Source organism: Octodon degus, unplaced genomic scaffold (assembly GCF_000260255.1).
Source record: "Octodon degus isolate 3935 unplaced genomic scaffold, OctDeg1.0 scaffold00213, whole genome shotgun sequence".
In the NCBI taxonomy this organism is placed as follows: domain Eukaryota; kingdom Metazoa; phylum Chordata; class Mammalia; order Rodentia; family Octodontidae; genus Octodon; species Octodon degus.
The window spans coordinates 499,550-526,749 of record NW_004524789.1 but is presented as its reverse complement, the minus strand read 5'-3'; the positions used below and the strand labels follow the sequence as shown (position 1 = coordinate 526,749).

At 34.6% G+C, this 27,200-nt stretch overlaps 1 protein-coding gene across 1 annotated transcript in view; it reads right to left on the bottom strand.

Moving 5' to 3' along the window:
* The window catches only part of Asz1 (ankyrin repeat, SAM and basic leucine zipper domain containing 1), a 76,446-nt gene that overhangs the window by 18,795 nt on the left and 30,451 nt on the right, over positions 1-27,200 (bottom strand). Inside the window, exons 5-9 of the mRNA XM_004644851.2 lie at positions 5,433-5,544; positions 4,991-5,125; positions 3,350-3,474; positions 2,217-2,292; positions 618-674 (exon numbers count right to left, since the gene is read on the bottom strand). Coding sequence (XP_004644908.1) covers positions 618-674; positions 2,217-2,292; positions 3,350-3,474; positions 4,991-5,125; positions 5,433-5,544 — 505 coding nt within the window. The remainder of the gene's footprint in view (positions 1-617; positions 675-2,216; positions 2,293-3,349; positions 3,475-4,990; positions 5,126-5,432; positions 5,545-27,200) is intronic.

The window sequence follows — 27,200 nt, the reverse complement described above, 5'->3', positions numbered from 1 at the left end:
TTTTTTTTTTTTTTTTAAATTTAGTACATGGTCTACAAGGTCTCAGTACACAGATCGGATTCATAGTGATCCTCCTGTTTTCAGCCTTCCAAGTGCTGGGATTACAGGTGCGTGCCACCACACCCAGTCTCAGTTGCTGTCTCAGTGGCCCCTGGGGGTGAGGCCAGCACAGCATTCTAGGGATTGAACCCTACCCCTGTGTCTGCCTAAGCTGGTGCTTCAGTCCACTGAGCTATCTAGCTGGTCCAGTTTTTACAATCTTGAGAACCCACCAAAAGGAGTATTATTTGGAAAACACGTATTTATACCCACATAATAATAAAATACCTCTAATTCATAGCCTATTTTACAAATGTATTTCAATTTGGAATCCAAGTACCAGATTTAGTTAAGACACCCTGACAATCTGACAGGAAAATATCCAAAACTTTAAAAGCTTTACTTAAAGTGACTTAAAAATATAGTGGGATTTTAGATATGGCTGTCTGTTTCATATCTAATGAAGAACCTAGTAAAGAATCAATCACACTCTATAGCACCAGGATTTTTACAATAAAAAATAAAAGTATCTACAATTTTAAAATACCAAGAACATAAGTTTTTGAAAGTATACTAACCTCTGTAAACTCATCTTTTTTCATGGTCAAAAGATGTCTTAAAGTTATATCCTTTTCCTGTAGAAAAGGGAAAAAACTCACTACTTTTCAAGGTAAGTAGTACAAGGGGAGGTAGGTAAGTACACATGAGTTAGTTATGTACTCTTCAACAAGTTCCAACTTTCTAGAGGGGCAGAACAGAATATGCAGATACAGGACTACACTAGTAGGTAGACAGTATGTATTCACCTGAAAAATAAAAGCAAAGCTAGTCTTCCAGATTCAAAGAAAGCTTTCACATTCATATTTGCTTAACTAAAAGCCAAAGTATAAAAATAATATAATGTGGATTAACTCATTAAAACATGAATTTTCACTCAAAATTTCTCCATACAGGAAGAAGTTTCAAGATTCTACAGTGAAATCCAGGTGTGAAACACCTGAACAGAAATGTACATTTTCCCACTAAAACTGTCAGAATCTTCATCTAGCTGATAACTACTTACATCTAAATTTTACAATATATGTGGTTTGACCAAAACATATAGGAATAGTTAAATTTAAAAAAACATTTATTACAGTAAATATTTATTTATCACTAACTGAAATTTTGTTCCTCAAAATACTCTTTCTTCAAACACTGAATCATCCTTGTTACTCTGTGAAGCAGTTCTCGAAGTCTTCTTATTGTCAGTGTCTTTAGTTGCACTGTCGGGGTGGCTTTGATGCCCCGAGTTGCAAACATTTATCCATGTTCACTTTGACTTTGGGTATGCGCAAATCTGTTGAATAAGGTAGATGAGGACACACCATAATGTTTTAATTTCATAGAAATTGCTGTGTATATGGACTGTAAACTGCTTCAGAAAGTGGCAAGAAGAATTTGATAAGTGTGTTCAAAGCAAGGAAAAGCATTTTGAGAGGGATTAATGACAATACATCTTTTAATATAAAAATTTGTATTATTTTAAAATTTCCCTGTATTGTACAATATATTGCACTGCTTAAAGAATGTAGGCAATGCTTGGCACATAATCTAATTTAACATGATAAGCCTATACTAGCTATTATTACTTTTGTAAAAAAAGATATTTAAGTAATATAATGCAATTAGTAATCTGAGGGATAATCTGATAGTTTTGTTTGGTTTAAAAATCAAGCTTCTTCTATTTTGCATAAGATTTTCAACTGCAACTGGGTTGCATAGACATAGACTTCTATAATCCCAGCACTCTGGAGGTCAAAGCGCGTTCCATGCCAGCCTGGACTACACAGTGAACTTAAGGTCAACCTGAACTACACTGGGAGACCTTGCCTCAAGGGAAGGAAAAAAAAGGAGGTGGATTTGCAGCTAAAAAAGCAAAGCAAAAATAAAGAGTTTAACTGTGCACAAAGGCAAGGGCAGTGGATTGAAAACTGTTAAACTAGCCAGATTCTAATTTATGTTAATTTGCAAAAAAATTTTGAAATGATAGTTGCAAGCTTAAAACAAGATATACTCCAAATTATAGAAAAAATGAATAGCACTCATTCATAGGCATGTCCAATGAATCTATATTTGTTATGTTAACCAACCAATAAATGTATGTACACAGAATTGTAATTTATGTGAAATCTTACCTTTAATAAGTCTGTCATATGTTCCAGTCCAAGGCCGTGTAAAAATATTTCTAGATCTCCAAATGCTGTATATGAACTACACACATTTATAGCAATGTCAATTTCAGAATAGATTATAAATGCATACAAAGTATTTATATTTCAGGGAGAGAACAGGAATGAGTAATAATGAATCTATGTAGAATATATCTGCAAATTTACACAACATATTTAACACTGTATCAAAGAATAAACTTGATTTTTTTTTTTTTTTTGGTATGCTGTTGTTGAATCCAGGGCTAAGTACTCTATCACTGAATTATAAGCCTATCTCAAAGCAAGATTTCTTTCACAAAGATGCAAAAAAAAATTATATGGTGGTAAAATATATTTTGTCTTTTTTAACAATGAAAATATTCACCAATATGTATTCCTTGTGAAATTTCTGCACATAAAAATCCCTTTAATTGTAGTAAGTAAAAATAATTTTAAGTGTGGAATCTATAGAATAATTTGTAGCTATGTACAGGGTTCAGAGGAAAAATTAATTTTAGCTTATAAATTAAAAAGTACTGAAAATAATTATAAGGCAAGATATAAAAGTTTAAACCCTAACACAAATTTAATCTTGATTTTTATATTTATTTATTTATTTTGTACAAAGAATTGAAGGCAGGCCTTTGCACTGAACTATATCCCTAGGCTTTATTTATTTTATTTATTTATTTATTTATTTATTTAAATTTTTGAGACAGGGTCTTACTAAATTGATAAACTGCCTATACTGGGTTTGCACTTGTGATCTCTGCCTCAGCCTCCGAGAGTGCTAGGATTATAAGCATGAGCCACCACTGTCAGATCTGAATCTTTCAAAAGTTAAGTTTTGCTGCTTTAACTAAAAGTTTACATTTGAGGTTAGTTACTATGATTAATATTAGAACATATGAATAAAATTTTTCTAAAATTTTGAACAACAAGGTACCTAAAATCCAGACATTCATGATTTTTAAAATGCTTGTAAAAGTTTAAAGTATCATATAGTTTAAATAGGTCACCACATTTACTTTTACTACCACATTTACGTTTACTACCACATTTACTACATGCATTTAAAAAATTCATAGGAATTCTGTTGAACCAAATCATGCTGTTACCCAAATATGTGATCTTTTTCTTTATCAGAATCTGCTGTCAATAATTTACAAATAGTCTCTTCTTTAGTTAATTGCTGAGGCTTTCTTTCCAAAGGATTTAATGTCAAAGAAAGGAAGCTGAAGATCTGAAAAAAGTTCAAAGCCACTGAAATGTAGTTAACATGATTTTAGACTACCACTTACACTTAAAAAGACACTAAGCATGATTTTTAATCTAGAAAGTAATTTTACCAAAGTGAAAGGGACAGAACTTTCACATCATTACCCTGAGAAAACATTTCATAAAATTAAGTAAATACTTCCTTGACCTATAACAATCACAAGAAAGTACATCTAGCTCAAATTAGTAAATGTGAAGATAGTAATATTTGCAGTAAGATATAAAACAAAAGTGCTGCTTTGATAAACGACTCAGAAAAATTAAGTGCTATGGGAGTACTTTATGTGTACTGCTAAGTGGAGAGGAAATGAAAAGCATGACTAACTACACAAATCCCAACCCTATATACCAAAATGTAGTGAAATTATTTAGTTTTACAATCTAACTTCTTAAGAAGTCAAAGCTATGTCATGTAATCAGTCAAAATATAAGATTAAATCTCACTTTAAAGAACGATGGATGACTCAAAATAAATTTTTTTCTTCAAAATTTTCAAAATAAATTTTGATATGCATACATTTCTTACCATGTCAAAGTCAGTGTTATCTATCAAAAATTTAATAATGCAATAAACCAATTTTGTTCTTAAAATTTTACATCTTAGAAGAAAAAGTATAAGCTTTTCTGAAGTTTTATAGAATTTTACAGATTGTCATCTACTCAAATAATTTTGAAAATGAGGATTTTATTTGAAAAATGATAGGCATGTTTATTAGATTGCTCAAAAAATTAGAGACAAATATTTTACATGCAGTAAAAGTGACAAGATCTGATGATTATATAATGGGACTTTTGGAATTTCACACACTTAAAATGCAGAAATTTGGTGTTATGAACTCTTGAACTAAATAACTTAATTTACAATTGTACTGTATTTGATCTTTGCTTAAAAATTACAGATCTCTGGCTAAAGCTTTAGTGTTCAAAGCAAAAGTTTATGTCATTAAAGTAATAATATATATATATATATAAAATATTGTTGAATTTAAAATCAAGTGATAGTAGATCATGCACAAACTGTGTTACTACTCCACTACATACCCTGTCACAAGTATAGGGATAAAATATAACTTAAAGGATTTAAGTTTTAAATTTTCTAATATCCATTATTTTAAATTACCAGTATTTTACTTACATTCTCATAATTTGATGTTTTAATAATCTTAGCACTCAATATACAAATTAATTCTTAAAACTACGAGCTAGTTTGAAATTAAGTAGGCTTGTTACAATTTTTAGGAAAAGTTTTTATTATACTTTTACGTAACTTGAATTATCACATTACAGTGCCATCTAAGTTAGAAGCAGAATACTCTAGCACAATAAAACTTTCATTACTTGCAGAAAGATATATTTAAAAATTTAATAACAGCCAAAAATATTCTTACTACACATGTGAATTCTAACAAAGTAATATAAAAGTTCTATATAGGATAATGTGACATGTGACAGAATACGTAGTTTAATATATAGATGGATACCTCAAGATGCTTATTTCTTTTTGCAATATCACTTGGTATTTGTCCATCTTTGGTTTGTAGCATTTTATTAGCTCCAAGATCCAGTAACTTCAAAACTACATTTTTATGACCCTGACGTGCTGCCCATGTTAAAGCCTATAAGAAGGGAGGAAAGTTTAAAGAGAAGTAGTGTACATGAGGTAGTTAGGAAATAGTCTCAACAGCATTTTGATATAATAAAAGAGAAATTTACCTGTACTTCTATCAGGAAAAAATACTAAAAAAAAATTAAATAATCTCCCTTTTTCCTTCAGTTTTTTTCTGTTTTTCACTAACTGATTCTATCTCAGGTCTTCTATAAACTATTTTATAAAACTCATTGTAATAAAAATCAAACAACCAAAGCCCACACATTTTTATAGACTATTAATAAAAATATCAATGTTTGAGAAGTGTTTCTTACAGTATAACCATTCTCATCCTGGGCATTAACATTTGCTCCATGAACAACAAGGAGAGCCACAACCTGAGGGTGACCAGCCCGTGCAGCATACATGATTGGAGTCATAAGTTTCCTAAGAAAGAGGAAGAAAAGAAACATTTGCACTAATGCTGCTATTAATAACTACTAAAATTTATGAATTTAATCATACTCAATACCATTAATGCTGCTGTGAAAACAAAGAAAAAAGCCTTTAGTAAAACCATGTAATTTAAAAATCTAACCTTTCAGAAAAACTAAAAAGAATAATTAAAAGTAGTGAATGCTTACACAGCACCCTCTAGTGAAGAAACATAAAAATACATTAAGCCATGCTTCTATGTTTTGTTAGCAGAGCACATACACATGTGCTGGGAATATAGCAAGGTCCTTGCCTCCTGGAATTTGCTCATACTAAATGTTCATCACATTTAACAGGTTGATGAAATGAAATTTTACATTAAAAAAACCTTTTCTTAATTCTTACTGCATTATGATTCTATTTTAGTCTAAGATGGAAAGGAATTTATTCCAACTTGGATGCTTGCTCTAACTGTAAAAGAGACCAGTCAAATAATACAAAGTGCTTAATATTTCCAAGAGGGCAGGGGTGAGGAGACAGCTGCTTCTTTCTAGTTATCATTCCCTCTACTCCTGAGAATTAGTCTGCTTCTGGACCTATTCTCTTTTAAAATATAGGAATACATTTATTTAAAATTTTTAAATTGTTAGTGATACATGTGTGCAGTATATGACTGTATTTCTCATGGGAAGTTGTTGCATGCAACTCACATTCTTCTGTTTTATTCCCTTTTTTCCTCCCTCCATCTCTTGATAGCCTTCCCTTTGGCAAAAGTTCTACTTCCTATTCTTTACCTTTTATTTTGTTCTTTATTTATATTTTGGCTTTCTTGTATAAAAGATAAGTAACATTTATGTGTCTGAGTTATGTCACTTAACATCATGGTTTCATGGTGCATTCACTTTCCTACAAATGACTCAAATTTGTCCTTTTTGGCTCTTCACTGTGTATAAATGCTACTTTTTTAAATTTATTCATTTGCTGATGGAACTACAGGCCACTTCCAGGATTTAGCTACTACAAAATATGTTGCTATAAATATGAATATACATGTATCACCATAATAGGATATCTTTATCTCTTTCAGAAGAGAGCTAGAAAAGGAGTAAGTTAAATGGAATTCCTAGTTTCAGGTTTTTGAGCAATCTCCACACTGAATTCCACAATGGTTGGATTAGTTTACATTCCCACTAAAAATATAGAAGAACAGTTCCTTTTGCTCTGTAGCTTCAGCAGCATTTGTTACTTGTTTTCTTACTGGTAGCCATTCTTTCTGAAATAAGGCTGAATTTCATTCTTACACAGATTTTAATTTGGATTTCTCTGATGGCCAGAGACCATTTTTTTCATGTATTTATTGGCCATTTGTGCTTCTGAGAAGTTTTTATTCACTTTAAGCCCATTTTTATTGCTTATTTTAATTTTGTGAGTGGTTTAATTTTTGTGTCTTTACATACTCTAGATTCTAGTTCTGGGGCCAGGGAGATAGCTTAGCAGTCTAAGCACCTTCCTGGAAAGCACAAAGACCTGGGTTCGATCCCTGATACCACATGCTTTGCCAGCCCTGTGCTGTGCTGGCCACTGAAACTGGGCATGGTGGCATACATCCATAATCCCAGTGCTAGGGAGGCTGAGACAAGGGGATCACTGTAAGTCTGAGGTACATAACAAGACCCTGTACCAACTAAATAAATCTTTAAAATAAATAAATATTAGCTCTATCTGAGGAAAATCTGGCAAATTTTTTTCCATTCTGTAGACTGTCAATTAACTGTTGTTTCCTTTGCTGTGCAGGAGCTTTTTGGGGCCTATTCTATTTTCTTTGTTTTTTATTTATTTATTTTTGGTACTGGGAATTGAACTCGGGACCTCGCATTTGCACTTGTGCCACTGAGCTATATCCCCAGCCCTTTTGGGCCTATTCTAAAGGTCACTAGAAAGATTTTATCAGTTCTATTTGGGCTGATTTTAACCATGGTCTTTATTTATTTATTTGTATTTTAGGGAAGTGTCTATAGGGGATTCAGGGTCTCACTACCAGATTGGACTCATAGTGATCCGCCTGTTGATAGTCTCCCAAGAGCTAGGATTACAGGCCCGTACCACCACGCCCAGTCTCAATTGCCATCTCAGTGCACCCTGGGGACAGGGCTGGCATGGCAGGCCTGTGGATTGAACCCCTGGCCATTACGCCTGCTTGCAGGTACTTTAATCTGCTGAGCTATTTTGCTAGCCCTACCATAGTCTATTTTAATGGAGGTCTGATATTCGATTTATATTGACAATATCTGTCAAAAACATAAAGAATAGACAAGAAAAACAATTCACAACTATTCTGATTTGACTAAAAAAGTTTGTTTCTCACATGACTTACATTACCTATTAACAGAATATTTCTCTGTAAGATTTATTAGCTTAGGTATCCTGAATCTAATCATAGTACCAATATCTTTAGCACAAAAATATTAACATGTTCATGTTTCTTTTTTTATAATGTTTCATTTGAAATTTTATGCTAAGTAAAACAATTGTTTCTCTTTTACCATAAGTAGTTCCTATATTCAGGTTATAATAAGAATTTAATGAGTGGAGAGAGAATCTCCCAGAAAAACATATATTTTGGAAAATCAAGTCAAATAATCAAATTCTTCACTATGTCTAAATTAGAGTTCTTGATGTCTGTCCTCCATTCTACTACTTTCTGGCCAGAAAAGCCCAAATCACTCCTCTCAATCTTTCCTATTTTAGGAAGTCACCAATACACACGCTAACTCAGGCATAGAACCAGGCATTGTGACTCTTCTCTATCACTTCACATAGATGTCACCAGCAGATATGAACAATTCTCCCTTCAAAATGGATGCGATATCTGAGCACTTATGCCCATGTAAGGCCACTGAAGTAGTGCAGGTCATCTCTGCATTGTCTAATTTATGTTATTACAATAGCTTCAAATTTTTGTTCACCATGCTTCTACTTTTGGCCAATTAGTTTATTGACCTTGAAACGGCGACTTTTTTTTTTTTCAGGGTAACAATGTTGCAATAGTTTCTGACTCTAGCACCAATACATTTATAACAATACCGATTTTATTTTATTTATGTGGTACAGGGTCTACAGGGCCTCACTACACAGATCTGACTCATAGTGATCCTCCTGTTTTCAGCTTCCCAAGTGCTGAGATTACAGGTGCACACCACCACGCCCAGTCTCAACTGCTGTCTCAGCGTGCCCCTGAGGCAGGGCTGACAGGGCATGCTGGAGATTGAACCCTGGTCCACTTTGCCTGCCTAAGCAGGTGCTTTAGTCCACTGAGCATTCTGGCCAGCCCAACAATATCTATTTTAAAACATAAATTAATTAGTTTCTTAATACCAGTCAAATAATACTACATCTAACATTGCATAGCAATTTTGGCAGGAAAAAATGACAATTCTCCCAGAAATTTTAAAATCTACAGAAATGTACAACAGCTGTAATTTTTTGACTGCTTAGTTACCTTTCACATTGCTTATACAAAATACTCAGTGCCCAAAGTTAAAGAGGGAAGGTTTATTCAGCTTGTAGAAGTTTCAGTCCATAAAAGGCAGAGTGATACACAAAAGAAGGGCATTCGTTCATGGCAGTGGAAGACAGCAAAAGCAACGAGAAAGCAAGACAAACCTCTCTTTGTCCCTTATATTGTATCCAATCTACTGGGACTAAGGTGGTACCAATCCAATCAATGGACTCCCCTAACAATCACCCACCCTTAATCTCAGCATATGAATCAGTTATGCACTAGATTTAGTCACCTCTGAAAAAGCCCCATCTAAAAGGACAGGAGGCTTTGGGGGGGACACAAATGGTAACAACTGTTGTATTTAAATGAAGCAGCAATAATATGGACTCTTCAGGGAAGTTATCAAACTTTATATTACCTGGTCTACTCAAGTGCTATGGTAATTATCTATGCTACTGATAATATCCTCTAATACCAATTTTTATCTTATTTCATACTAAGTCAATGTAAATAATTCTTTTCAACCCATTGCAATTCCTTTTTTTCTCCAAAATATAATACTTTGGCAGAGACTGATGACTGTTTGGATTCCTTTTCTTTTTCTCACAATTAAAAATCATGTTCTGTCTTGAATATTCTTCCTTTTCTCAATCTAAAACCATGCCAGAATAATGTCACCTGGTCTCAGGACTTTATTCTGACACATTCATGGCTACTGGCTTTGCTCCTAGGCTCCAAATCATATCTATCATTGCCGCCTGGGTGTTACATAGAACCAAAAACCACCTACATTCATTTTCCCTCTATCACACAATATATAGTTTCAGTGAAGTGAAATGTAATTCATTAACTACCTGACCCATAAACCTGAAATCTATCCATTACTTCTTTTGTTTCTTTGTACTGAAGGCAGCATGACTGTCAATTTTACATCCTCTCCATCATTTGTATCTATCCACCTTATTCTCCCTGCTATGTGTTCAGACTCTTACCACTTCTTACATGAATAAATGAAATGGCATCATTTTTTTTATTGAGAAATAAATACGAATGAGACAGTCTCACAGCTGATTAATAGGACAGTTTTGATAATCAATACATTGTACATTATTATCTTCTTAGTGGTTATCCATAGTACAAGAAGCAGACAGGATATTCTGTCCAAACACTGTTGGTACACCTCTTTCTTCTCAATGAATTAAGCGAAAGTAGCTGTAAATTTATCCTATTTTGTATATATCAACACAAAATGATCTTTCCTTTGTATCCTTTCTTTATTGTCTGTCAGAGGTCAATATTCTATTGGCATCTAAATACCATAGGTGCTTGAATTCAACTAAACCCTGACAGTGGGTTATCCTCAGAAGTTATTGACTTGAGCCTTTTACAGCTCATTGTATTAATATGGCTTTACTTTATATACATTTTTATACTTTTCTGCTGGATGGTTAAGACCAACATATAGCAAGACCTATATACCAAGAAATGTAACTTTTGTATCTGATAAGGTCAGTCAAGTACTCTCAGGATTTATCCTGTAGCCCTGTACCGCCCTTTGTACATCCTTTTGTCAGTGTCAGACATGAGGATGAGTCATGGCCATTGCCTGACCAATCTACTCTCTGTGAAAGCCTGAGAAAATGTTTTTTCTCTCCATGTGACTCTCCCTAGGCACACTATACATCATTGGACACATTCCTCTGTGGCTCCATAATCTTCTTGATCAGAAAATTTGGGGCACAACTAAGTTACCTGTTGTTACAGTACAGGTTCTGCTATGTCCCGAGTCTTCACTGACCTTGAAAGGCTAGGGCCAAAATGTTGGTTGACCTTGCAGAATGGCATCATTAAATGGCCTTTCTACCTTCATATTTGTATATGTCATTGTCAATTCAGTACTTAAAATTATTTTTACACTTATGTAAGACACTCTACCACTTGAGTGCCTGCAGCTAATATTAGACTTCAGCTTTATCTTCAGGTTATAAATCCCAAGTTTTTCTTCTTCTGGACATCTCATATAAAAAAAATAGTCTCTAGCTGAAAGCCTTTTCAATTTTCTTCTTGATAAGCTTATTCCTGTTCTATCTCTGGGAATTTATTTTAGAAGCTAATATGTCTCCCAATTCTTTAAAAACTACTCCTTTAGCCATTTTGAAATACATAGTGCATTTTTTATTATAATCACCATTCTGTGCCATACACTGATTTTGATTTTCCTTTGTTAAAAACATAATACTGCCTGGAAGTATACATAAAATTCTTCTAGATTAGAAGCCAGAGGTTTAGCTCAGCAGTAGAGTACCTGTATAGCATATGCAGAGGCCTGGGTGCATTACACAGAACTGAAAAACAAAAACAAAAGAAAAACACGAAAGAAACAAAATTGTTTTGTTCTTAGAGAAGACCAAAAATAACTGCTTAGATGTGTTTTTTAAAATTCCCTCCTCATGCTCAACTAAAAGCCAGCAACTATTTTACTATGAAGGTCTACCCCCAAATACAGTCTTCAAAGACTTATTCAGGTCAGGAGCTATTTGTCATTATTATCATCAACTTGTTTCCATATTCTTCCCCAATTTTGAATTCAAATATCAAATTTTAAGTTTCAAGAAATCTTATAGTTTATTTAGATTTCCTCATGAATTCTTAAGTTCAATTTTCACTATTTACCTTTCATAATTTTATGGCATCAGGCAAATTTTTTGTTAATCCTTCTCCTAGTTGTGAAGTTTCATTTTTCTGCTGCTTTAAAATTTTTTAAAACAATTTTATTGGTACATTTGCAGTACATTATAATTATATTTATGAGGAGCCGGTACATGTATATAATACATCTTAATTCTTTTATATTCCCTCCCCCTATATCCCTTGCTCCTCTCCGTCTCTTGGTCCCCTTCTTCTTGGTAAAAGATTTTCCTATTTCTAATTATCTATTTCTGCTTTGCTGTTTATTCATATTTTGTGTTTCTCATATAAAAGAAACCACAAAAGATTTAAGCTGGTGTCTGATTTATTTCACTTAAAATTATGTTCTCAAAGTACAACCATTTTCCTAGAACAATTCAGGTTTAGCCTTCCTTATAGCAGAGTATATTCCATTGAGTGTCACATTTTCATTACCTGTTCATCTGTTGATGGACATAGAGGTTGCTTCCAAGATTTAGCTATTATAAACATTGTATTTATCGCTATAATATGATGTCTGTAACTCATTTTGGAAGAATGGCTGTTCTATTTATGTGAACAGTCTCCATGCTGAGACAGACTGGCTACACAGTAACAGACAGAAAGTTTCTCATTCTGCGTATTTCCATATACTGATGTTATATATTGCTGGATATAAGTGAAATGTACAGGAATTGTCTTGATAAATTGTCTCTTTAGTAAATAACATTTAGGATTTTTGCTTTTAGTACTATTCTGAAGTTCATGATAATGTGTCTGCATATTTTAATTTGTACATAAATGGTACATATTTTAAATCTTTACCTATTTGCATATAAATTTTTCCATGCACCCAGAGGATTTCTTAATCCTAAAAATTAGTGTTTTCATTTTGGGAATATTCTTTAGCATCAGTAGTTCAAATATAGTATTCCTTTTGTAGTGAATTTCTAATTGTGGTCAACTTATTACACCCAGCTGAATTAAACTAGCATGGTGCTGGGTGCAGGAGGCCCACCTGAGGATTGTTGCCAGCAGCATAAAGGCAGAACAGGAGAAGTTGCCAAAAAAAATAGGGATGTTGTTTGGAGAAGTTGATGGAAGCTGCTAGTTCTCTTGGACTGTTGCGCTAGAAGACTTTGTCATGCTGGCTTTCCCAATGAACTTTGGAGGAGCTCTGGTCCTCATCTTAAGCATCCCTTTCTAGCTCCAAAGGGGAAGATGGTGCACTGTTCAGCCTCACAAAGAAGCTTATCGCATTGGCTTTCCTGATGGGAACTTGGCTTTCCTCATCACTGAAGGAGCTCGGGACCTTGTTGCTGAGGACGGCTGTGGTACTTTTTGGGGAGCTCTCGTGCTTACCTTGAGCATTGCTTTCTGGCTCCAGTTCAGATCCCTCAGCTTGCCAGCACAGATCCTTCATCCCACTAGCATAGACTTCCTAGCTTCCACCACTGACTGACCTTTGGGTCTTTCCAGCATAGATCTATGAAGTGGGCCTGCATGAGATTTCATTGTGGGCTCTAGCTAGGCCTCCAGTTGGACTAGTGGGAGGCACTGTTAAATGAGCTCTAGGCCCTCATCTGGATTCTTTAGTGTTTAGTGTGTGGACAGGTTTCCTGCACTTGTATATAAGTTTTTGGGTGACTCAGTACAAAGTGTTATTAAATGTATCCTGTATTATATTGTTTCCCTTGTCCCCCTCAAAAAACAAATAAAACAAAAAACCCAACAGACAAACCATGACACCTTCTATTTTCTCCTTCTGGAACTCTTATTAGATAGGTATTAGAACTTCCCTTAGCTTTTTCCTTATATTCTCCATTTGTTACCCTATGTGTTATGTACAAATGATTTATTTACATCTAGCTTACAGTTTACTCATCTGTTCTTCAGCTGAGTGCTGCCACTTTATGATACTTACATTCTCCATACTTTAGCAATTTATGGCTGTGCCCTTACCTTCTGGTCTACTGTAAAGGCCTCCAAGATTTAAAGAATCAAGTAAGCAGCCATGACCTTGCCGTAAGGAATGCTTTAGGTGTTGTCAGGGTTCACATCCTTCACTTTCTCCCATTTTCCTCACTGCATGCCCTCTGGGCCTTTCACTGTTTCTTTCACCCTCGTGTGTGTGTGTGTGTGTGTGTGTGTGTGTGTGTGTGTGTGTGTGTCTGTGCGCGCGCCCGTGCATGTGGTGAGAGGGAGTACAGGGGACTGACCCTGAGCCTCTCCTTGAGCTGTGTCCTCTGTCCCACTTTTCAGCAAGGCTCGTTAGGCCTCTGGGTGGCCCAGGAGCTCGCAGGCCTCTGGCCTCAGCCTCACTGAGCATGGGGATTGCAGGCCTGCACTCTCAGGCCTGGCTCTATCAGCAGATTTCTTTAGGGTTATTCCTTTTACATTCCAGAGGTAACTCTCTTTCTTGTTTTAAATGAAACATTATTAAAATATTTTAATGCCTGAATATCTAAAATTTGGTAGAGAAAGAAGGCAAATTATTATCTTGAAATCAAAAAGCTACTATTCAAAAATTCCTAACATTTTTCATACTTTTCCCTGAAATTTTAGAATTATTTGTCAAGTTAAAACTATGGGCTTATTTCTTGAATAAGATATTACTTTTATAAATGAACTTACATTTTATTTTATTTATTTTTGCTCCAAATGACTTCAGGGCAGGTTTGGCTGGCCTGAGTTGTGGGGATCAAACCACACCAACCTGAGCCTGACTGTTTTGCTGAAGCAGCCACTTAAAGAACTGAGCTAAGAGGCAGGTCCCCTTAACTTACATTTTAAAAAAGTCCTTAAAAGCTTAGGCACCTCAGCAACAAGTAACATGTCTAATCAATTTTCACTCAATGTAGTTTTAATTTTCTTTTTCATTTAGGTTCTTGGTATTTCACTTATCTCTATAAATCTAAAAAGCAAAACCATAAATAATATCTAATCTCATGTTTTAAACTAGTCATTATATGAAAATTAGAAATCAAAATCGGCACATCAACACTAAAAAACTACCTCATTTTCTGCTTAAACTTTTTCTAACAGTTTCTGAGTTGATTACTCTGGGGTTACCAAGTATATAATCGATATAATCTTAAAAATTATATCCTGATTTAAAAAAAAAATAGCTTGAGTTCAAATGGTTTACATCATTCGTCAGCAAACTGTTCTTATAAAGAACAGAGAGCAAATCGTTTAAGTTGTGGTATGAGAGCATGTCACAACAGCTAAACTGTTCTGTAACAAAGTTGCCACAGATAGTACATAAACAAATGAACAAAGCTATGCTCCAATAAAATTTTACAAGTCAAATTCTGATTAAGACCACAAGCTGTAGAGTCAGTCTGACTACTTTCAAATGTAGCTTCAGCATGTGTTATCTGTGTAACACTGGGCAAGTTTCTTAAACATTGCCTTAGGATTTACATATGTGTATAAAAACGATTTCTACATTTGTGGCATGTACTTGTGGTAATGAGATAATGGTGAGTAAGAACAGAACCAGACAAAAAGTAACTACTGTGTCATTATCAATTGTTTTATTAACTAGAACTTATTTGCTCTTCCTAATTGAATTGCTTGTTCCCAAAATAATTCCATAGCTCCTAAAATAGCAGTAAAATAAAGATTGCTTAAAACATGAATGTATGTCTTGTGCTTGACATCAATGTGAATGTTATTAGTGTTTTTCCATTGGGAATAAGAGTTATTTTGGCTTCAGATAAATGTTTATGAAATAAAGAACTACCCATCTAATCAAATTTTACAAAGGTTATATTTAAGTTTTGTAAAACAACTTTATGGCATTATCATTATTTCCAGATGATACGATATTCTACATAGAAGATCCCAAAAAACACCAAGATTTCTAGATTTAATAACTAAATTCAGTTGTGTAGCTAAATACAAAGTCAACACTCATAAATCAGTATCATTCCTATACACAAATAATAAACACTGAGAGAAATGAGGGAAACAACACCTTTTACAACAGCATTGGAAAGAATGAAATACTTAGGAATCAATTTAACAAAGAAAGTAAAAGATGTCTACATTAAAAACTACAGTTCCTGGCAAGTACAAGGTCCTGAGTTCGAGCCCTAGTACTGACCAAAAAAAAAAAAAAAAAAAAAAACCTACAGTAATCTGAAAAAAGAGATCAAAGGATATGATCAGATAGAAAGATATCCCTTGCTATTTATTGGGTAGGAAAAACCAACATAGTGAAAATAGAAATATTATAACATTCCAAAATTGTTATGCATATTTAATGCAATCCCAATTAAAGTGCTATTGGTATACTTGACAACACTAAAAACAATATTCCTAAAATTCATTTGGAACTAGAAGATACCTAGCATAATAAAAACAATTCTAGGCAACAAAAGCAAGGCAGGGGGCTTTATAAGAAGTTATACTACACAGCTACTGTGATAAAAACATGGTACTGACCAAAACAAGAAACCAAAAAAACCCTCACAGAACCCAAGGATCAATGGAACAGATTAGAAGATGCACACACAACTAAAAACATACTCAGTCACCTTATCTTTGACAAAGTAGTCAATCATTTGCACTGGGAAAAAAAGAGCCTCTTTAATAAACGGTGCTGGTAAAACTGGCTTTTTTCTTGTGGAAAACTAAAACTAGACCCAAGTCTATCACTATCCACTAAACTAAAATCAAAATGGATCAAAGATATAAATATTAAAACAGAAACACTAAATTGGTTGGAAGATAAAATAGGTAGACTCCTTAAAGACAGGCGTAGGCCAAAGATTTTATGAACAAAACCACAATTGGAGGGGAAATATTACAAAGAACCAACAATTGGGATCTGATCTTATCAAAAAGTTTTTTCACAGCAAAAAATCACCAACGAAGAGACAATACAACTCACAGAATGGAAAATAACTTTAGCCAGCAGTTGCTCTAGAACATATAAAGAACTGAAAAAAAAAAATCCCATCTCCCCAATTTAAAGACCCAATCCAAAAATGGGCATCTGAGATACATTAACACTTCTCAGATAAAGAAGTATAAACAGCAAACAAACCTATAAAAAAAAATTCAACATATGCCTTGCCAGCCCCGCCTCCGGGGCATGCTGTGACTGAGACTGGGTATGGTGGCGTGCGCCTGTAATCCAAGCACTTAGGAGGCTGAAAACAGGTGGATCACTGAGTCCAATCTGTATAGTGAGACCCTTTAGACACTGTACTAAATATATTTAAAAAATTCTCAAAAAAATTCACCACCATTGGTCACTGAAGAGATGCAAATTAAAGTAACATTGAGAGTCTATTTTACTACAGAAAAAATGCCTACTATGAAGAAATCAACCAATAATAAATGCTGGTGGGCAAGTGGGGAAAAAGGAACCCTTGTCCACTGTTAGTGGGAATGTAAACTGTGGAACCACTGTGAAAATCAGTGTGGCTATTCCCCTTCTTGCAATCTTCCCCAAAGAACTAAAAACATCATACCACACTGATATGTGCCGACTCACATTTATAGCAGCAGTGACTTAAAAAATGTGGGTTTTTTAAAAAAATACAATAGAGTACTGATCAATCTCCCAAAAAGGATAAACTTGAGACATTCATAGTTAAATAGATGGATCTTAAAACCATACTCTTAAGTAAAACAAACAAATGTACAAATAGCGCATTGTCTCTGGTGTAAGAAACTGAAATGAGAACCAAAATGTATAATAGATACATCGTAAAATAGGAAAAAACTGTTCAAAATGAAAGGGAAACCAGAGAGAGGAGAATGAGGAAAAGGAAGAGAGAAGTAAAGAAAGGAAAAAAGGATAAAATAGAAACTAAGCTTTGTAAATAAAGTGGGCAAGAGGGGTGGAAGGAGGGAAATGAAATGTGAAAAAAAGATCAGTATATATCATGTACAAATTCCCTATGATGAATGTGAACATTACTTATATCTAAATTGTACCAATAACAATAATTAAAGAAATAATTTATGATTTTTGTATCTATGTTCACAACTGACATGATGTATGTACTTCCTTTGGGGGTATAATTTTAAAAATTGGATTTCAGCATTCTTAAAATTTCTTTGGAACCAGAAAAGACCTAGAATAGCAACGGGTATCCTGGGCAACAAAGACAAGGCAGAAGGCATTACAATTCCTGACTTGAAATTATACTACAAAGCTACTGTGACAAAATTAGCATGGTATTAGCAAGGCAATAGACCTGAGGATCAATGGATTAGAGTAGAAGATGCAGAGGCCTCTTTGAACACATTCAGCCACTTGATCTTCGACAACGGGGCCAAACATGCTTACTGGAAGAAAGATAGCCTCTTTAGGAAATGGTGCTGGAAAAACTGGCTTTCTACATGCCAAAAACTAAAACTTAACCCAGGTCTATCACCATGCACTAAGCTAAAGTCAAAGTGCATTAAAGATCTAAACAGTAAAACAGAAACACTAAATCTCCTGGAAGAGAAAGTAGACAGAATACTTGAAGACATAGGGGTAGTCAACGAGTTCATGAACAAAAATCAAATCGCACGGGTGAAGTTCTTGCATATCAAAAGAAATTGGGGCCAGGGAGATGGCTCAGTGGAATAAGCACTTCCCTGGCAAGTGCAAGGGCCTGAGTTCAATCCCCGGTTCCGGAAAAAAAAAAAAGAAATTACCAACAAAGTGAAAAGACAACCCACAAACTTGGAAAAAAATCTTAACTAGTAAGTACTCAGACAAAGGTCTGCTCTCTAGAATTTATAAAGAACTAAAAACCAAGAGGGCCCACAAGTTGAAAGACCCAATCCAGAAATAGGCATCCAAGATGAACACACACTTCTCAGAGGATGAAATTATAGAAGTGAATAAATATATGATAAATGCTCCACATCACTAGCCATCTGTGAAATGCAAATTAAAGCAACACTGAGATACCATCTCACCCTAGAAAGAATGGATATCATACACAAATTAACTAACAAGAAATGTTAGAGAAGCTGTGGGGAAAAGGAACCTTTCTTCACTGCTGGTGGGAATGTAGACTGGTGTAACCATTATGGAAATCAGACTCCTTAAAACACTAGGACTGGAAATCCCATTCAAGCCAGCAATCCTCCTACTGTAAATTTTCCCAGAGGAACTGAAAACATCATATCACAGTGATATATGTGTACCTATGTTTATAGCACCACAATTTGTGCTAGTCAAATCTTGGAAACAATCAAGATGCCAGTCACCTGAGGAATGGATGAAAAAGATGTGGCATTTTTATACAACGGAGTATTATGTAGGTATAAAAATGATAAACTTGAAGCATTTTTAAGTGGATGCCACTCGAAGATACACTCATAAGTGAAATAAACTAGACCCATGTGTGTAAATATCATATAGTCTCCCTAATATAGGAACTCAAAAGAAAAACTACAAAGGATATAAAAGGAAAGTGAGAACCTGAGGATTAGACAATGAAGAAAGGGCAAGGAGAAGAGCCAGGAAACATGACAGGGGCAAAGCCATACATGTATATGCACAAGATGGGTAATGCAATGATTGTGAGCAGGTTTTTGAAACTAGCAGTTAATTGGTAGGATTCTCACCCTGACTAACTACATATGCTGATAACTGTGACCTAAGCAGCTGCACTGAAGATAGCAATGTGTAATGGTAGGGTCATGCTTGGAATGCCTGCCATTCTTGTCTTCCAAATACGTACTGCTTGTAATGACATACCAATTACTGTCATACTGTCTCTCAAGTAAATGTTTAAAAAAAAGGATAATAAATTAAAAATAGAGAGAAGAAAAAAATGTCATAGGACTGTCATGCTACAATGCTGTATATCGTTAGGTTTCCAAATTTCTATGTAAAAATATGTAATTGTTTATTCATTTTTAATTTTTTTTATTTTTTAAAGTCTTTTCTTCATACCCATATTCTGTAGGGACTTAAAGTTTAACATATCATTATTTGATGGAAAATACCTGTTCCATGTTATGCCTAAGATATCTGATATTCAGACAGAGAGTTAGATAAAACCCAACTGCATATGTTGTAGGGTAATAATAAGCTTCACTTCTGGAGGGTTAACAATCTAAGTTTGCAGAGCAAAAATTAAGAGAAAAAGAAAGGCTGCAAGGTCAGCCAACATTTTTGCCTTAGCCTTTCAAGGTCAGTGAAGACTCAGGACATAAGAGAACCTGTACTGTAATATCCTGTAACTCAGTTGTGTCCTAAATTTTCTGATCAAGGAGATTATGGGGCCACAGAGCAATGTGATCAATGACATAGACTGTGCCTAAGGAGAAATACATGGAGAGAAAACATTCTCCCAGGCTTTCACAGAAAGCAAATTGGTCAAGCAATGGCCGTGACTCATCCACATGGCTGACACTGACAAAGGATCTAAAAACTTAGGTACAGGGTTTCAGGATCAATCCTGAGGGGATTTGATAGACCTTATCAGATACAAAAGTTACATTTTTGTTATATACGTCTTGCTTTATCTTGGTCTTAACCATCCAGCAGAAAGGTATAAAAATGAGGTATAAGGGATGAAGCCATGTTGGTATGCTGGGCTGTAAAGGGCTCAGGTGAACAACTTCTGACATTGCCAGTCCTGCAGATGACCCACTACTATCATGGACTACAGGACTATATTGGAATAGTTTGTTGAATTCACACACCTACAATATTTAAATGACAATGGAATATCTTTCTTTGACAAAACTAAACAAAAAAAGGGATACAAATGAATGACCATTTTGTATCTGCATATTCAAAATAGGATAGGTATACAGCTACATTCTCTTAATTTAATGAATAAGATTTGTTCTAATAGTGTTTGTGGATCTAACAGATGCTATGTCTGCATCTTGTACAATGAATAACCACTGAGACAACAATGTGCAATGTATTTATTATTGAAACCGTTCTACTGATCAGTTTTAAAACTGTCTCCTTGCTATTTTTCAATAAAATGATTAAAAAATTGGATTTCAGAATAAATATTACATTTGCTTCACAATGCATTGTGGAAGTATGAATACTATTTAGAAAGAATTTGTGTTATCCATTTCTTGGAAGTTTTAAAAGGTGAAATTATTATTATATTATTAATGTATTTGGTTGTTACAGGTCTCACTACACAGCATGGACTCACAGTGATCCTCCTGTTTGCAGCCTCCCCAGCACTGGAATTATAGGAGCATGTGGCATGTGGTACCAAGAAGTGAACTGCGGTTCAAAAACTTGCCTAATCTTGCCTGAGCTATCTTGCCGGCCCAGGGTGAAATTATTAAAAGCTCTGAGGCTCAATTTCTTTGATAGTAACTTTTGAAACTTTTTTCTCAAATGACAGATAAAAATCAGAACATAAAAAAAGCATATTCCACCCCCAAGGCTAACTAAAATGTGGAAGGCTAATCAATTAAATATCAATGAGAAACAGGCAAAGTAAAATGTGGCATCAGTCTTTGCAAATCAGACTGTAAACTGAAACAAAAAATATCTAGCGCTGTCACTGGCAAGCACTCTCAACTATTCAAATATTGTTGGAATCAAATTTATTCAAATATTATTGGAGGTACAATAAAATTCAGAATTTTCAGGGGATAATGTGTCAACATCTATCACAGTTTTAAATATACATATGTATTTATTTCAGCAAATCTACTGTAGAAGTGTTTTCTTTAGAAAATTCATGCAAATCTTGTCAAAGACAAGATGCTATTCACTACAGCATCTTTTGCAATACTAAGAAACTGGAAACGGTGTGAATGCTGTCCTATAAGATATTGGATCAAATAATGGTATCACAGCCATTTAACTATTATACTTGAAAGCATATCTAAGCATACCAGCAGGTGAGCCTGTGAAACACTAGTTAAAAAAAGTGAACTGCAATACAATGTACAGAGTATAACCCTATGTAAATGCAATAAGCAGAACACAAATGAAAAACTCTAATCTACACAAGAAATTCTGCAAGAATACTTAACCACCTTCTATAGACAATATTGTGAAATTTTATCCTTAACATACATTTCTCAAATTTTAATAGGAATCTTGTTATGGCGAGAACTTAAAATAGAAATTAAAAACTATCATGAGATACAGTGGAGCCAATGTTTTTCAAATTCAGGCAAATATACTTCTATTTGCACCTTTGTACATGTGGTTTTGGCAAGATCAACAGACTCCTGGCTCCAAGTTCATTCTCAAGATGCTGTCAGAATAAGCTTTATAAAATATGTTCATCTTCATAAATGGTTCAACAGCTTTCACCATTAAATTTCTATTTTTTTTACAATGGATTATTGAGTTTATTATCTAGCTACTGCCTATTGTGGACTCATTTTTTATTCTAATAACATGATTTGATTGCATTATTTACAGGTATATTATTTACAAATGCCTGAATGAAACATGTTCTTTCCACCTTTTCCACTGACATTCACTTGGCTCTGTATTAGATATTTATTTCTGGCATCTTTAGCTAATTTTTCAAAACAAAGAGATAAATCTCTAAGAAGTCTCACTTCTCATCCATTATCTTAAATTTTCCTATTTTAAGTTCCTAGAGATTCTCACCATCTCCTACTATGCTGTATCTGTCATCTGATAGCCACTTTCTACTGTAGTTTACTGTCAAATTCTTATAGCACAACTAGCCCTTCCATTTTGACTTCTATGTCTAGCATATAATAAATATTTAACAAAAACTCAGTTTAATTTACTAATGATATTATATAGGTTTGTGTTGTTGCTTCAAAGAATAAAGTCTGCATACATTTTCCTAGTCTTTCTGGTTATTTAATTTTAATAAATCTTCCACTAGAGGGCATACAAGGAAAAACAAGAACAAAACTCTCAACTTGACAATATTCTTTGACAATGATTTATCTCTTCTCTGTAGCAAGATGATTTTGGTTTGTCTCCATGTCACGTTTTTAATACAGACTTTGGTATTATCTATGGTTTCAAATCTGCTTAAAATAGGTTACAGCTGAGAAGTTAATGAAATAACTATGATAAAGAAGCATTTTTTTTTTTTTTTGTGGTACTGCACTGGGGATTGGAACAGTTCTATGATTCATTAGAAAACAATATTGTCTGGTCTGCAGTGTTTAAATTCATCTTTCTTATGTAAGAATGTATTTTCTATTCCTAGAGAAGGAATGTAGAGAAATAGGGAGTGGTAACAAGAAAAATGCCAACATCTTGTGGCAAAGACTTTCATATACAGACTATAGTACTAAAGATCTAAGGCCCAAGAAGAGAGATGTCCAGGAGACTCAGTTGTCTGAAATACATGAATAATGTCCAGGAAAATGGAATAGAGCCATCACTTCTAATGTCCAGGTTATATACTTATCTATTTTCATGTGAACAGTCTTTAAACTTCTTTTTGTATGTATTATAATATGGATTGAATCAAGAGCTTCACACATGCTAGGCTAATGATCTAGTGCTGAATATAGCCCTAGCTCTTTTTATTTTGAGGCAGAGTTGTACAAACTAGCAATGAACTTGTAATCTTCCTTGCTCAGCAGCTGATATCAGAGGTATATATTGCTACCCGGCATCAAACAATTTTATCTTCAGACCTTTAAGGAGAAACTGGGCTGGGGAGATAGCTCAGTAGAATAAGTGCTTGCCTGGTAAGTAAAGGGCCTGACTTCAAGCCCAGGTACCACAAAAAAAGTCCTTTAAGGAAAAACTAAGCAACATAACACTGGGCTTCTGCTAGAAACGTGATGGAGTAGGTACTTAAAACAAAATCTACTTTATTCGTTTTTAATTTTTAATATAGTTTTATTTATTTATTTATATTTTATTTTTACTTTATCTTTAAAACTCAATTCTCTTTGATTTTCTCAAATCAGGACATAATGTACCAGAAACACATAAATATTACAAAGAAAAGAACAAAAGTATCTTTTTACAGATGTTATAATTATAGACACAGAAAGCTAAGGAAATCAACCAAAACTTACTTAAAGTAATGAGCTCAATTATGAGAATGACTAAATTCTCCAAAAATGTGTTTGTGTACATAAAAATAGGTTATACGGTTATTGCTTTATGTACATACATGTACATTCCTACATAAGAAAATACAATAAAATATTCTATTGTTGCTATAACAAAAACAGATTTAAACACATGGACATTAAAAAAAGCTGGATAAATACAAAAAAACTATACCATGTGATATTACAGCAAGTTGCTAAGAACAGAAGACAGATTAAAATCTTTTAAACTACAAAGACAACAATATGCAATGTATTAATTATTGTAACTGTCCTACTAGCCTGTTTTGAAACTGTCTCATTGCTATTTGTTTCTCAATAAAATAAAAAAAGTCTTTCAAAATATAATAACTTATAAGGACCGGCATAAGCCAAAAACTTGACTTTTTAACAGTTCTGGAGACCAGAAGACAACAAAAGGATAAGTACCAACAGAAAGTAACTACTAACCTAAAATTCTATATCCAGTAATTTTCAAAAATATAAAATAAAAATGTTTTTAAACAAAAAGAACTTGCCTCCAACAAATGTTCTAAAGAAAGATTTTTAGGAAACCTAAAGGAAGCATTAAGGAAAATTATGCTAATTAAAACATAAAAATATAATACAGAATGGAAAACACTAAAAGATGAGTATGTGGATAAGTCTAAATAAAAGCTGATAATAACAGTATTAAAATGATAATAATGAATTGTGTAGCTCAAAATACAGATTTAAAATATATAACAATAGCATAAGGGGGCCGGGGAGATGGCTCAGTGGAATAAGCGCTTCCCTGGCAAGCAGAAGGGCCTAAGTTCAATACCTGGCTCCACCAAAAAATAAAAAAAAATTGCCTATCCTGGCTTTGAACTTGCCACCCTCCTGTCTCAGCCCCTTAGTTTTGGGGCTGGGGAGATGGCTCAGTGGAATAAGCGCTTCCCTGGCAAGTGCAAGAGCCTGCGTTCAATCCCCAGTTCTGACCAAAAAAAAAAAAAAAAAAAAAAAAAAAAAGCATAGAGACAGGTGAAACATCCTGAGTTTGATCTCCAGTACCAAAAAAAAAAAAAAAAAAAAAAAGACAGATGAAATAGGCAGCTAGAGTAAAAACACTCTAAAATTCCTGCAATGCCCAAGCATTGGCAAAAGTACTAATTTACATTACTCTAATAAGAATGCATGTTACTCCCTCCAGAATATAATACACAATAATAAGATAGAATAAAATGATAGTCTAAGAATACAAGAATAGCAAGACAACAAATGGTATGATAAAAATTAATCAAAACAATGAAAATTTAAAAAAAAACACTGGCTAAATAAATACATATGTGTATACATAAAAGTTAGTACAGTAAATATTTCAGTAAGTGGAAAACTATTGCTGGGGCCGGAGAGATAGCTCAGTAGAATAAGCACTTGAGTTCAATCGCCGGTTCCACCAAAAACAAAAACAAAACAAGACAAAACAAAAAAAACTACTGCTAATAAATTTGGACTTAAAAAGGAAAACTATGTATTATTTACTTTCAAATAAATACAGACTGAAATTAGATGAAATAAGTATACAGTTGCTAAAAAAGTAACCTATCTATACCAATATTATACAAAGCATACTATGAAGTAAGCTTTATTACATACAGAGGAGAACAATTCATGAAAGTAAAAGGTCAACACATCAGTTATATGACAGACTTAAACACAGAGAAAAAGTTGAGCAAAATATAATTTTTAAAAATTATTATTTAGTACATGGTCTACAGGGCTCACTTACACAAATCAGACTCATAGTGATTCTCCTGTTTTCAGCCTCCCAAGTGCTGGGAGTACAGGCCTGTGCCACCACACCCAGTCTCAACTGCCATCTCTGCATGCTCTGGAGGCGGGGCTGGCACAGCACACCAGGGATCGAACCCCAGTCCCTGGGTCTGACAAAGCAGGTGCTTTAATCTGCTGAGCTATCTAGTTGGCCCAAAAAAGAAATCTTAGTGGGCAGAATAAGCAAGCAAAATAACGGTCATTTAGAAGACTTGAAGTACCCTAGTAAACTTGTGCGATTAATATACGACCTGTTTCTACTCCCAACACTTTTGATTCCAAATATGTGCCCCTCCACACTAACCAGCACTTCAGAACTGGCTATCCAACAGTCTAATTTGATTCTGACATTACCTACCTGCAGTTAGAGCCCACAAAGTAGAAGCTCTTCCCCTTCAGTATGCCACCACTTCAGATGGCAAATTATGTCCTCAGCCTCTCACACTTGACTTCAGGTTATCTATCAACTAGAGCTCCTACAACCTCCTCATTAAATCTGGGAATTTATTAGGCTGGCTCATACTTGCCATAATTCAGTGTGTACACTTATGATTGATGAATTTCACGTTATACATCTTATCTCAATTAGAAAGTGGAACTAAAAATATTCCAAGTGACATTACATAACATTTGAGGATGAATATACAGATGATCACATGCACAATTTTAACTTGGGCAGAAAAAAAATACACATTACAAGGCTATGCCAGCACTTGGGAGGCTGAAAACAGGAGGATCACTATGAGTCTGATCTACATAGTGAGACCCTGTACTAAATAAAATTAAAAAAAAAAAAAAAGCGCACAAAAAAACAAGACCATGGTTGCATCTCGTAAAGGATGAAGGAAGAGAATACATCTAGGAAGCTATAAGGGGCTGGGAGATGGCTCAGTGGAATAAGTGCTTCCCTGGCAAGCGCAAGGGCTTGAGTTCAATCCCTGGTTCCGCCACAAAACAACAAAAAAACAAAAACCTTCTAGGGAGCTACAAACAGACCTTTAACCATACTGTTTTATCTTATCAAAGATATTTACGGAAAAATTAGAATGTGACAGATTACATAATGGACAGATTTAATATGTCATCACCTATTAGAATAAATAAAGAATTCTTTTTGGGGATTGAACTCAGGACCTTGCACTTAAAATAAAGGCACTTATGTCTCTGAGCTATATTCTTGGCCCCAACACAAAGAATTGTTAAAAGTTCTTCAAATTCTATAGTTAAAATAGAATGTATGAACTCCAAATTCTGATTTAAATCTGTGTTCCTGAGACCCAGTCCTAGCCCAGGTCCGGTGAGTGTGTGGAGAGCTTCCTGCTACCCTGCACCAGCGGGACCAGTCCCAGCCCAGGCGCAGCGTGGGCAGGACCCTATCCCACCCCCTCGGGCTGCCCCCCACCACTCCACCTTACCTGTCCCACCCCTCCCGCTAAGTAAGAATTTCTGCCGAGTTCCGGGAACCCCCAGACCCAATCCTAGCCCAGGTAAACAGCGGGAAGGAGCTAAGCACAGCAGCCAGACCTAAGCCAGACGAGGCTGGATAACTCCAAACTCTGTAGAGCTCCACCTGAACTTCAGTACATGTGAAGGTTATAACTACAGCAAAGATCTACAACAAAGGGCAGAAGACAGTGCTACACAAAATGACGAGAAGGAACAAAATGCAACCTCAGAACCC